General features: G+C 43.8%; 1 protein-coding gene across 1 annotated transcript; it reads left to right on the plus strand.

The window, feature by feature from the left end:
• The first annotated feature begins 369 nt into the window (after positions 1-369).
• Positions 370-10,915, plus strand: taf7 (TAF7 RNA polymerase II, TATA box binding protein (TBP)-associated factor). Its single transcript, XM_071410928.1, has 12 exons — positions 370-541; positions 734-810; positions 1,144-1,222; positions 1,678-1,811; positions 2,163-2,283; positions 2,432-2,490; positions 3,063-3,135; positions 3,651-3,764; positions 5,195-5,395; positions 9,227-9,339; positions 10,026-10,085; positions 10,576-10,915. The coding sequence occupies exons 1-12, from the start codon at positions 502-504 to the stop codon at positions 10,618-10,620; spliced, it is 1,116 nt and encodes a 371-aa protein (XP_071267029.1). The 5' UTR covers positions 370-501; the 3' UTR covers positions 10,621-10,915.
• The last annotated feature ends 3,042 nt before the right edge of the window (positions 10,916-13,957 follow it).

Genomic DNA, 13,957 nt, shown 5'->3' on the forward strand with positions numbered 1-13,957 from the left:
TGGGGCTGTATGTGAATTAGAGCGAGTCTAGGCTAATGCAAAATGGTACGCAGCGTCATCTGGATATGTGTGCAACAAAAGTTCAACATTCACCTTCTGCTACCATTTCTGTCAAACCATTCACACATACAGTTTGACTCATATGTTCCATAAATCCAACGTATGCAACACACAGAACGTTCTACAACTGCTTCTGCAACCCAATGCCGAAAGGAAAACGCAGCGTAACATCGGAAATGAATGTACTACGGTGTACTAAACTCTGTCGGTGTGATCGAGGCGTTATACGGCACTGTGTGTGCTGCAGTTACACTGCACTGACTGCAATATTTTTCCGAAAGGGATTTACTACCGTCCTGCTCCCATTCTGACCAGTAGGTGGCGGAATAGTCCATTGAATTAGGTCAAACGTAATCAAAGAAGAGTCTTCCGGTTTGCTGTGTTGTTTCTAGCTGTGTGTGCATCGACAAGGCTCTTTATTTTTCATTTCAAGTAGTCACCATGCAGAACAAAAAGACCAAATCGAACTCCAAAATAAAAGGTACGTTTTGTTAACATGTAGAATAGGAGATCGCCAGTCTTCGGTGAAGCTAGCGTAACGTTAACGTTAATAGAAACTCAACCAGACAGCTAACTAGCCAGCTAACTAACTAACCAGCTAGCTGGCTAGCTAGCTAGATAATCAAACCTACCAAATATGACTATTAATATGTTATTATGCACTGATTTGCAGTGGGGAAGGTCGGTTCGAAAAACAAAGATGACGCACCCCATGAGCTGGAGAGTCAATTTGTCCTGCGGCTGCCTACGGTAAGAAAACATATGGAATATAATGGGATGAGGAGCATTTTTGGTTTTGTGTATTTTTTTAATAGCCATGTATCTCAAATTCAAAATGATGCTATTTTTTAACCAACTTAGCTACAGTCTACATGCTGAAACGTGTGAATATTGTATCAGAATGAATGTCACCATGATTGATTTATAATTGCCAACCATAATTGAACCTGAGACTCGAACACTCGTTTGCCTGTATTGTACCTTTCTGTGCACCCATATCTTGAAATAAAGGAAATCATACTTGACATGGCATAAACTGTTTCGGGATTGATGTATATTTTGTATATATTATCTCTGTCAAAGGAATATGCCTCAACAGTGAGATGTATTGCCCAGTCTAGCAGCATGAACCTCAAAGACAGACTCACCATTGAACTGCACGGTAGGTATTGAGCCTTCATGTCTTGTTAGTTCAAGTGTTCCTTGTTGTTTTCATGGAATGGTCCTAACTGTTCACTCACAATATTACCATCTGCCGCAAAGGAAGTTGGTCACACTCTGTAATATAGTAAGTTAGGCTTTGTAATTTGCATAATTCAAATCAAGGATAAGGTAAATTGGCCTCATTAATCATGCTAATGAAGCAACTTGAAATTAAAGTAGAGGGAACCTTGTTTAACCCTGGTGCTCATTTAACCTTTTTTGGTTCAGAAGCAGTTATACCAGCATCACATTACAGAATGGCCATTCCTTCCCAAGAAAGCACCTATTGCCAACATAAGGATGAAATCATAGAAGTAGGATAATTACAACGGACATTCAAGTAAACCTTTTATGGATGACCAGTAGTCAAATTATTTTTCTATGTGTGAAATGACATCGTATGATGTTCTGCAGCTGATGGTCGTCATGGCATCGTGAGAGTGGACCGTGTGCCTTTGGCGTGTAAACTGGTGGATCTGCCCTGCATCCTGGAGTCTCTGAAAACAGTGGACAAGAAGACCTTCTATAAGACTGCTGACGTCTGTCAGGTAGGACAGGAAGGATGCTCTCATACAAGCACCATATAGGAGTAGGATGGTGTATGAAGTCTCCAGACCAGTTGTCAATGGCTGCAGTGTCTGCTCTAAGATTTAGAATGCCCTGTTTCTGTATGACAGTTCAGTCATTTAACAGACGCTCTTATCCAGAGCAACTTACAGGAGCAATGAGGGTTCAGTGCCTTGCTCAAGGGCACGCCGAGAGATTTTTCACCTAGTCGGCTCGGGGATTAGAACCAGGGATTATTGATAATGACCTCACATAGTGTTGGTTTATATATTTTCAAGCATTCTATAAGGTTGATTATTCATTGCTCTTTGACCCTGTTCTGTGTGGGGTAGATGCTGGTGTGCACGTTGGATGGAGACCTCTACCCTCCCTTGGAGGAACCCACCGGTACTGTAGACCCCAAGAAGAAGAAGGACAAAGACAAGGACAAGAAGTTTGTGTGGAACCATGGCAGTAAGTAGGCATATATCCCCTCTGTATTGAAATATGCTGAGTGTAGCACTTTGCAGCCTGCAGAGACTTAACTTCAAGCCTCAGCCAATCTGCAAGTTTCCTTTCTGATGGTTCTGTTAACTTTAAATCATGATGTTTTGGTCTCCAGTCACCTGTCCTCTAAAGAACACAAGGAAGAGAAGATTCAGGAAGACGGCAAAAAAGAAGGTACTGACATCTTGTGTTTCCCCTAGAGCGCTCTCTCCCCCTCATCTTGTGAATATTTTCTTCAGATGATGTCGGGATCTCGTCCCAGGCCCTTAATTCAAACAACACATTTACATTTCATAAAAGAGGAACTGCAGCGGATGTAAAAACTAAGATTTACATAAAAATAAAGGCCTTCCATCTTCATTTGCCCCAAAGGTTTGCAAGAGAGCAATCTAGCTCTCTGCTTTGATCCAAGTGACAGAGAGCGAGTGAGAGGAAAGATTCCTACTTTGTCTTTTGAATAAATCTTCTTTAAGGTGCAACACCATATCGGTTTGGCTCGCTGTTCTTAATCGCTAATGTGTTTGCTGGCACATGGCCAGCCATTCGCTAGGTGTGTGTGTGTGTGTGTGTGTGTGTGTGTGTGTGTGTGTGTGTGTGTGTGTGTGTGTGTGTGTGTGTGTGTGTGTGTGTGTGTGTGTGTGTGTGTGTGTGTGTGTGTGTGTGTGTGTGTGTGTGTGTGTGTGTGTTTGCATGCGCGCAGAGTAGTCTGGAGGCATGAAGTAAGTCTAACCTGATTTCCTCTGCAGTACATCGAATCTCCCGACGTGGAGAAGGAGGTGAAGAGATTACTGAGCACGGACGCAGAGGCCGTTAGTGTCCGTATCCTTTAAGCTAGCTCACTGGGGCAAACACGCGCACAACACTCTGTCTCTAACGCTGCACCAAACCGTCACTAGGTATTGCAGTACCCTTTTATACACGCACTGTAAATGAAACACAACACATCCAATAGCTGTTGACCAGCGGGGGCCCTACTCTGCTGGGCCTCACCTGAACTGAATCCTGCTAACGTGTTAATGTGAGACCTGCACACCAACACCTTCGTCAATAAGCACTGTGATGAAATGATGAAGCAGGAGGAACTATTCCCCAGGTCGTTGATGTAAATGAGGTCAACCTACCTGGTGGGGGGGAAAAACAAGCACAGAACATGGGACAGCATCAACATCGGAGTGCACCTCCCTTAGTGTAGATTTCAATGGACGGTGGTACATGTTAATATGTCCTTGTAGGCCCATAGTGAAGCCAGTTTTGAGTAGCTGGAACGTGACATAACTTAATGAAAGCAGTGAGGTAGTGTTTGGTGTACAACGTTTCCCTAACTTGGCGTTCAGGCTGGGAGGTGATAGCTGAGGATGAGACCAAGGAGGCAGACAACCACGGCTCTCTGGCCAACCTGGACTCATCACCTGGGACATCGGGACACAAGATGGGGCATGGCTCCTCAGGTAAGCACCATGGAAGTGGGCAAAATGTAGTAATACTATAATATGATCATTTAGCAGATGTGTAGCTTCCGTGCAGAGTGACTCTCAGTTAACTTAATACATGTATTCAATTTGTGGACTATGTTTGGAATGAGAGCCATAACTGATATTACAGGCTCCTACCACCTTAGGGCCATCACACCCACACAGAAGTTAGAACATACAGTATGCCACATAGCCTTTCACTGTTCCAACGCAGTACAGTAGTACAGTAGGCCTTAGTGCAGGGTTTCCCTAACTTTCTTTTGGCCCACAACCCTATTTTGGTATCAAAGAAAATTTGCACCCCCCCACCATGTAAAAAAGCGATGTCATCAACGGCCAATGTTAACTTTTTTCATTGGGGCTATGACAGTCTATTACAAATCAGTCTGACAGTACTTTTGACAGTATTTCAGTCTGAAGGAAGTTTGAAGTGACTGAAATGCATCAGAAAAGTATTGGGATGTTCAGAAGATCATCAGACAATCATTTTGTTTGATCTTGATGTTCTTTTCCCCTCAGTGTGATTTAGTGCCTGGTCTTGTCCACTCTGTTCTAATGAGGCTTGTTGGGTATTGTACAGAGAAACAGAAGACCCATACGTGTTCCTGAGAGTCTAATCTTTCAGTGATGGGGTCATAATATGTAGCTTAAACCAATCAAAAGATAGAGCCACATTTGTAGGAAGAAAACAGAAACCTCTTTGTTTATTACAGTCACATCTAGCGGCTACCAGAGGTTACTGACACAACCCCGGTTCTAGGAACCAAACAAGATTATTATTATTTATTTTTTCAGTTTCTCTCGCGACCCCTAGTTTGGGATACACTGCTATAGCTTGTTCTCCATCTTTTTAAATAGTGAGCCAACATGTTTTCAGCACTTATTTCCCTGACTGATTAAAACTTGTTTAAAAACTTGCTCTCGTCTCTGCAACAGACATACAGTTCCTTCAGAAAGTATTCACACCCTTGACTTTTTCCGTTTTTTTTGTCACCGCCTGAATTTAAAATGGATTCAATTTAGATTTGTGTCACTGGCCTACACACAATACCCCATAATGTCAAACCATTCAAAAGATAGAGACATATTTGTAGGAAGAAAACAGAAACCTCTCTGTTTATTACAGCCACATCTAGCAGCTACCGGAGGTTACTGATGTTTTCCCGGTTTTATGAACCAAGTGCGAATTTGGTTCGAATACCATTTTCAAATTAGGTGACCGCACATGGGGTCCGGACCCCTAGTTTGGGAAAAGCTGCCTTGGTGTTTCTAAAACTGTCCTAAAGGGAGGATTGTGTTTTGTTGGTGAGGAGTGGTCGCAGTAAGAAGACTGAATTATCATTATTAAAATATCAACAAAAAAAAATTATATTTGACAAAATGTGAAAATCGATGTTTTCTTCCAGCGCAACGTGACGAGCTGAGGGAGATCTTCAACGACATCAGCAGCAGCAGCGATGATGAGGAGGATGAGGGGGACCTGCGTCATGAGGACGAGGACCTGAACATCATGGACATGGAGGAAGACCTGGTTAGACAGCTCCAAGACAAACTCAACGAGTCATCAGACGGTGCTCGGGACGAGGCAGACAGGAACAACCAGATAGGTGAGGCCGGATGGAGAAGAGGGGTGGTGGAAAGAGAAAGAAGGGCAACGGAGAGTGGGCGAGTTTGTTTTTCATCGCCGGGGCGATTGGGGGGTTGAAGATTGCAGTCATAGATATTAAGAGATTGGCATTCTGTCCCCAGGTTGACACAACATGTTCCTTTGCAATAACATTGTTATTTCTATTCTAAGTGGAGTGTGATTGTTTTGTAATTGGTATAAACATGGCGCCTGTCTACAGTATTGGAATAGCAGCCAATGTGGGGAGAGGAGGAACGGGGGGATGATATGTGGCTGTAATAGCAGCACAGAAGCACAGAGTACAGACAGACAATAAGAGGACCTCAAATCACATGAACCACTCTCAATGTCCCCATGTCAAAACGGACGACGGCAGTACCCCACCCTACACAAGTGCGCTTGAGTTGGAATGAAGCTGAGTTTTCTAGGTCAGAGAGACATCTCCCTCCCTCCTCCCTATCCCTTCATCTCCAGTTATATCCCCATTCAGAAGACGGACAGGTACTCGCTCTCTCCTCCTGGGGCTGGTTCAGCCACTGTGCTTTCTGTGACAGCTCACTGGCTTACATGGAACCGTCTGTCACACAGCCACCCCCGTCCTGCAGCTCTCCCGACACTCTTGTAGGGCTGCCTCTTTCAAAGTCTGGCTGTGGCCGTCTACACGTAGTGCTTGTAATGAGGACCATGGCATCTGAAAAAGGGTTTTCAATCAATACTGACTGTGTGGGATGATGTTAGCTAAGACGGTGGCTCAGAGTGTATTAGGTTTTGATTGAATTGAATGGAAGCCACATGACCGCTGTTCCTTAGTAATACGAGCCCCTGTGGACCAGAGAATGAGAGCAGTCCGTTCTATTCCTTCTATTTCTATGGAGCAGAAAGCTAACATTCACCTCAGTCACTTAGCCTGGTCTTATATTCACTTTAAATATGCCTATTGCACACTTTAAAACCCAAAGTAATCTGTCAAGCTGAATCCGCGTCCTATCACATCAGTTGTGTAGATCCGTCTATATGCCTCAATCCCCAAATGAATGGAAAAGATAAGCACTGACTAAAATCAGGAAATTGATACCTGGGGTCTGTATTTTTTTATTTAACAAGTCAGTTAAGAACAAATTGTTATTTACAATGACGGCCAAACCCTCCCCTAATCCGGACGATGCTGGGCCAATTGTGCGCCACCCTATGGGACTCCTGATCACGGCCGGTTGTGATACAGCCCGGGATCGAATCAGGGTCTGTAGTGACGCCTCTAGCACTGAGATGCAGTGCCTTAGACCGCCTTAGACAACTGCGCCATCTCAATAGTCTCACAACGTTGCGTCTTCTCTCATCTTTTTTTATACCCTGAACAATCTAAATCTAAATTCAACATGTAAAGTGTTGCCCCCATATTTTATGAGCTGAAATAAAACATCCCAGAAATGTTCCACACGTACAAAAATCTTATCTCTAAAAAATTCTTCCTGTTAGTGAGAATTTCTCCTTTGCCAAGATAATCCATCCAACTGACAAGTGTGGTATATCAAGAAGCTGATTAAACAGCATGATCATTACACAGGTGCACCTTGTGCTGGGGACAATAAAAGGCCATTCTAAAATGTGCCGTTTTGTCACACAACACAATGGCACAGATGTGTATGGTGTCGTGTAGGCGAGCAGTTTGCTGATGTCAACCTTGTGAACAGAGTGCCCCATGGTGGTGGTGGGGTTATGGTATGGGCAGACATAAGCTACGGACAACAAACACAATTGCATTTTATTGACTACAATTTGAATGCACAGAGATACCGTGACGAGATCATGAGGCCCAAGGTATCTGTGACCCACAGATGCATATCTGTATTCCCAGTCATGTGAAATCCATAGATTAGGGCTTAATGAATTTATTTAAATTGACTGATTTCCTCATGAACTATAACTCAGGAATATCTTTGACATTTTTGCATGTTGCATTCATATTTTTGTTCAGTGTATGTATATTTTTACAAAACATCCACATAGAGAGGCACTATACCATCCCACTATATCATCCCTGCCCAGACCCACAGCCCAGTCTCCAGCACCCGTATCACTCTCCAACACATGGCCTCAAACTGCACCATTTTGTTCCTCTCTGTCGCCCACACACTTAACATTTAGATAATTAAGCATTTGCTTTCCATTGTGCGATGGAGGATTAGTTGATTTCCAATTAAGTATACGTTTTTTTCAAGATGATATATGAGAAAAGTATCGTCTAAGCCAGCAGGTTTCTCACTACACCCCCAAATGCCGTGTCATGAAATATGCAGACAGACGGATTAAAAGTGAATGTACATTGTAATACTACTGCCAACGTTCTTACTCCGCCCATAACTTTTGGATTTTATAGTATTCCCAGAAGGCGTGCATTATTTAGTCATTGTTCGTTTTACACTTAAGTCATGACTCTGCCTTTGTGCTGTAGAATTGGTGAATTCTGTCTCTTGTATAATCAATTCTATACATTAGTTTATACTGGTTTGAGCATAGATTTTCATGACCTGGAATTTTGTTAGCGCCAACATTCCCTCCACTCTGTGCCAATAGTCTTGGTTCCAATAGTTTATATATTTTTTACATCTTAACTATCATATGAACATCCTTTTCTTACTCAGATAAGGTTTCTTCAAAATTACTCTGATGTCCAAAAGATTTCAAATGGACATTTCTTGATATGAAACTTTTAAGTTGCATGTGTTTGAAAATATTTACACTACCGTTCAAAGGTTTGGGGTCACTTAGAAATGTCCTTGTTTTTGAAATGACATTTTAAAAAATTGTCCATTTTAAAATAACATAAAATTGATCGGAAATACAGTGTAGACATTGTTAATGTTGTAAATGACTATTGTAGCTGGAAACGGCTGACAAGTCGTCAACTGGCAGCTTCATTAAATAGTACCCACAAAACACCAGTCTCAACGTCAACAGTGAAGAGGCCACTCCGGGATGCTGTTCTTCTAGGCAGAGTTCCTCTGTCCAGTGTCTGTGTTCTTTTTCCCATCTTAATATTTTCTTTATATTGGCCAGTCAGAGATATGGTGAAGTGAAGAGGCATCCCGGAGTCGCCTCTTCACTGTTGACGTAAGTGTCATCTGGGGAGGAGCATGCTCATCTTCAATATGTACCCATGTTCCTCTTTAGTGCGTTTAACGATGTCGCAAGTAAAAGCCCTGGGTGTCCGCTTCTCAATGTCTCCTTTTCATCATTCACACTCTAATTAAGGAGCTGGAAGAAGGAAGCTTGTCCTCTGTGTATCCTGATCAGTGCAGGTCAAAGAGAGGAAGCCCTGGTTGTTTTTCTTTCTTCAATTGGGCCTGTAGCAAATGGCTGGTCTTGGTGGTGCTGTGTGTGGAAGAGTCAGTTGGTTGAATCTCCATACAAGTCGCCTCCTTTCAAGTTTTCCTTTCCCTGCGTCCTACGTATCTTAAATTGATGCATGTCTCGTGGTAGGCGTCCAGCGTATTGTTTTCACTCTAATGTAGGTTAAAGGAATAGCTATCTTTCTGTGGTTTTTCTTCTTCATTAGTCCACTTTTGATACGGTCCCGACATGTTTTGCATGTCAGCAATCAAGTTCAAGATATAGGACTTTCAAAATGCAAATTGTAACATCAACATTTTGGGACGAATGAAGAACATTCGAGGGGGGGGAAACTCTCTTTTTAGTGTGGGTTATTCCTTTAAAAAGTGGAGACAAGCAGAGGAATACACTTGATACTATGGAGATATGAAGTAGACTGTGTGTTTTGAGATGGGAATGGTTCCTTTGTCTGTTCCTGTAGTGATGGAGTACCAGATGCAGATAGACTGTGTGAAGGCCAAGCTGAAGGAGACGCGCGCCCGCAAGAAACAACAGGAGGACCTCATCATGAAGGTGGAGAACCAGGCCCTGAAGGTGAGTTATCGACGCACACAACTTTGACATTACGTTTGATTTATTCAGCAGACTGAGATGACCACAAAGGATGATTCATAAATAAGGCCTTCAAAAACAAGTCTTAGTAGCAGGCTCATATTCACCCCCACACTCATATTCACACTTTCACTCAAACACACACAACGAGACACTCTCTCACTCACACACGCAGACACACACCGAGGCAACCTTGGAGGGAGAAGTCTTTATGTGGAATATTACCCCTCTAAGCGACTGAGTGTAAAACTTCCCAAACTCAGACCGCATAAAGAAGGCATAAATATTACATTTCCACCATCAGCCCTTTGGGGGGGGGGGGGGGAGCATTAAAAAATCATTGTTCCGCCAACTGCTCTTCGGGGACAGATTTACAACGTGTGAGACACGGGCGGGGACAGATTAATTTTTTTACCATGTCGTTTCAGCTCTGTGCTCGGCTGGCCGGGTCTGGCTGTGATCTATCTTTCACTGTTATTATCACAGCCACAGGAAAAGGTCACGGTTGTCTGACTGGCATTCCAAATGGCCTTTCTGTCAGATGGAAGATACGCTCGCTAGGAAACGGCGGCATGCTGAAATTTCAAACATCAAAACAAGCTAAGGGAACTGTCTAATGACTGACCTCATTTTTTGTTTTCCCTCCCCTCCCTCTCTTCTTTCTGCAGAACCGCTTTCAGGCTCTGCTTAATGAAATTATCCATCAGGAGGAGAGAGAGATGGAGCAGGTAATGTTGTCTGAGGAAGACGGGAAAGGACATTTTAAAACTGCATCAGTTTATGACCTCTTGTTGGTTATGAGTTATAAATGTAATGAATTATTGTCTTTGGTATCAAGCAGCATTTGCTGTAAAGGAATGTGAAGGTGCAACTACGCTGCTTGAATAAGAGAGACAAACTAACCGAAACATGTTTGTTTGTGAGAACTGCTGTTGTCTTCCTCTAGTGACTGAACATCCCTACACATCCAGCTTTTAGAAGGATAAGGGTGGTCTTTATAGCCAACATCCAAGCCAATTGGTTTGCTCAATCTTAATCAATCTTAATTTGGATTGTCAAGAACTCCTAACACCAATCTGAGTATCTGTATCAACTTGTGTCTGTCTTCACATCAGCTTGGTTAATGTTGGAAGATGTGTTATTCATCCACTTAGCCTACCAATGACACCCGGGCGTTCGGCATCAACCGATCTCTGCTCCGTTTCTCTGTCCCAACAGCTGGCCTCGCTTCAGGAGCAGCTGGACTCGCTGATCGAAAAGTGACCCAAGTGACCACCAGGGGGCAGCCAAGTGTCAAATAGGCGCAGTGAGAACCACGGGGGAAGAGCGAAGAAGCATCTGCCACCTCTGACAACCCTCCTCAGTGACATGCTGTGTCATTCCATTATACATTTTCCCTTTAGCCTCCAGACATCATGACATAATTTGTTGAAGGATTCATTTTTATTTTGTATTGTTCCTATTTTAATTCTGGGATGTTGTCGTGTTAGTAGGATTATAGAATGAGGGTTGTCTGTCTGCTACTCTGTATGAATAAACACTTTGTTTTACCATTCAATCGTGTGTCTGTGTTTGACATTTTCTAGTGACACCGTCTTACTTCATCTGAGTGACTATTACATACTAAGTCATCAACCCTGTTGACTGGACAGTGGTCTCCTATATCCTCTGATTACCCTCCTACCTTCTAGAAAGATTTTCTTCCACAGTGATCTCTCTCTACCTCGCCCTCACATGTTCCTCTGGTCACCCGCCTCTGACTTCATACAGGGGATTATTCTGACGATTGAGGGGGGGGGTGGATTAGCACACTCAGATTAAAATGGCCATCTCCAAAACTCTGGTAATCCAGCCATCTGTCAGAGAGCAGGAGGGATGCCCCGGGCTGCAGCAGGACGCCAACACAAACAATCCCGCCTCACTAGGCTAATTAGGGAGAGCAGGAGAGTGAGAGGAGAAAGACACACACTGGGAAGTGGCACACGCTCCACTGCCTTTCTCCCAGAGCCTGCAGTGTAGCCCCATGGTATGAAATACACCTTTATACATTCTGACAGTTTACAGAAAAGGAGGTTTGGTCCCGAAATGGAGGAGACGTACCTACTGAACAGCCAAGAAGAACGTTCTGGCTGGAGGGACTGGCCCAATGCCACGTTTAACGCCTGGGACCAAGGTAACACCCTGCATTCGTGATGGCATCGATTCCTTATAGGGCAATACTTTTGACCAGGGCCAGCATATAGTGCTCTGGTCAACAGTAGCATCCTATATACTGTACGGAATCGGTTGCCATCAGAAAACGCTGAACTATAGAAATGCCTAGGGTTTAATGTGTGGAGGAAATGATGCAATGTATAATTAGCATTGTGTAGTAATTAATACTTCACAGACTGATGCATATTTTTAGAGAGCATTGTATCTCTCTGCCCACCTCAATTAGACTCTGTTGAATAATTCATGCAAGCAATTAAAATATTCTGTATCTGAGCGTAACACACCACAAACATTTGGTCAACGCAATTGCTACACAGCGTATTGGCATCTGTGGGGTTTGAACAGTCGCGGATCAGTGTGTTCGTGCACGGGCTGTGTGGTACTGATCTATGGCTGATGACGTCCCCTAACCACACACAGACACCTCACCACATCCAGCCATATGGCCCTGGGCCTGAAGTCCAAGGATGACAAAGATTTTCCGGGACAATGCCAACATGAATATCTGGCCCGTTCCCCAATTGTGTTCTGTGCTGCTCCCATTCTGTCGAGGAGCCTCCCACTCGGTTCCACACAGTTCAAACCAACACAGCATACAAATGACTCACATTAAAGAGAGCAAAAGAGGTTGGGGCCGTAGCATTCCAAATACATACAGACAGAATTGAGCTGAGGGTCAGCCAGAGTCCATAAACCCCCCCCAAATGACACTGTGTGTGTATGTGCGTATGTGTGTGTGTTGACAGTGGAACGTTCTGGAACATATGACAACAGCCTCCTCTCCTCTGCTCTGCTCTGCTCTGCCACCTAATCCCCACTCTCTACCCCCCCCCCCCCTCCCTCCAGAAGCTGTTGGACAACTTTGAGCGCAGGGTGATTGACGGCAGTCATAAAACCAAAGTGCCGGCACTAGATTTTTGTGGGGAAGATGTTCAAGATGGAGGTGTGGGAGACACTGCTGACCTCCATGAGGATCGGAGAGGTGGCCGAGTTCTGGTGTGATGCCGTTGTGAGTCCAGCGACCGTTCTGGTTCAAACGCACAGACACACACACTTTCCCCTACCCGAGGTGAAACAGAGGTCAGAGTCAGAAGACTCAGGGACTTTCAATTTTCTGGTAATTAGTGTTCACTGGGATGGGGGAGAAAGCTGCTCCTCTCCTCCTTCTCATGCAGATGAAGCAGCCTCCGGTGGCCACCTACATGCTCTTATTAAAAACTGAAACAAAGAAATATTTTTGTGCGCCTCAATTTCTCTATTTCTCTCTCCATCTGGAGAAACAAAGAGTAGGAAGCATTTGCAAGTCAAATGGGGCTATTGATTGTGATTCGTTAGTTTAGGGCCGCTGGTTCATCAACCAGCAGGGGTGAGGTGAGCCACATCAATGTTTGTGTGGTGTTCCTGTCTCTAGTCAACTCACATTTTATTTGTCACGTGCTTCGTAAACAACAGGTGTAGACTAACAGTGAAATGCTTAATTACGGGTCCTTTTCCAACAATGCAGAGTTAAAGACTAAGAGGAATAAATACACAGAGAATAACAAATAAATAGTCAAAATAACATGGCTAGAGTATAAACAGGGAGTAGCAGTACAGAGTCGATGTGGAGGGGTACGAGGTAATAACATGGCTAGAATATAAACAGGGAGTAGCAGTACAGAGTCGATGTGGAGGGGTACGAGGTAATAACATGGCTAGAATATAAACAGGGAGTAGCAGTACAGAGTCGATGTGGAGGGGTACGAGGTAATAACATGGCTAGAATATAAACAGGGAGTAGCAGTACAGAGTCGATGTGGAGGGGTACGAGGTAATAACATGGCTAGAATATAAACAGGGAGTAGCAGTACAGAGTCGATGTGGAGGGGTACGAGGTAATAACATGGCTAGAATATAAACAGGGAGTAGCAGTACAGAGTCGATGTGGAGGGGTACGAGGTAATAACATGGCTAGAATATAAACAGGGAGTAGCAGTACAGAGTCGATGTGGAGGGGTATGAGGTAATTGAGGTAGCAATGTACATATAGGTAGGGGTAAAGTGACTAGGCAACTAGATAGATAATAGACAGTAGCAGCAGCAGCGTATGTGGTGAAAGTGTGTGGTGTCAGTATGCATCTGTGCGCGTGTTATGTGTGTGTGGGCGTATGTAGTGTGTGTGTATGTGTGTGTTTTAGTCTCAGTATGCATGTATGAGTGTGTAGGTTGAGTCCAGTGTGTCAATCCAGAAACTGTCAAGCGCTATGATGAAACTGGCTCTAATGAGGACCGCCACAGGAAAGGAAGACTCAGAGATACTTCTGCTGCAGAGGATATGTTCATTAGAGTTACCAGCCTTAGAAATTGCAGGCCAAATAAATGCTTCACAGAGTTCAAGTTTTTATTT

The sequence above is a fragment of the Salvelinus alpinus genome, chromosome 7 (assembly GCF_045679555.1).
Source record: "Salvelinus alpinus chromosome 7, SLU_Salpinus.1, whole genome shotgun sequence".
NCBI lineage: Eukaryota > Metazoa > Chordata > Actinopteri > Salmoniformes > Salmonidae > Salvelinus > Salvelinus alpinus.

Bases quoted from the DNA above. Each gene is read 5' to 3' on its own strand.
- taf7 (XM_071410928.1), top strand. From the start codon at position 502: ATGCAGAACAAAAAGACCAAATCGAACTCCAAAATAAAAG. The intron at 2,284-2,431 runs GTAAGTAGGCAT...TTTGGTCTCCAG, and splicing joins GTTTGTGTGGAACCATGGCA to TCACCTGTCCTCTAAAGAAC. The intron at 5,396-9,226 runs GTGAGGCCGGAT...CTGTTCCTGTAG, and splicing joins AGACAGGAACAACCAGATAG to TGATGGAGTACCAGATGCAG.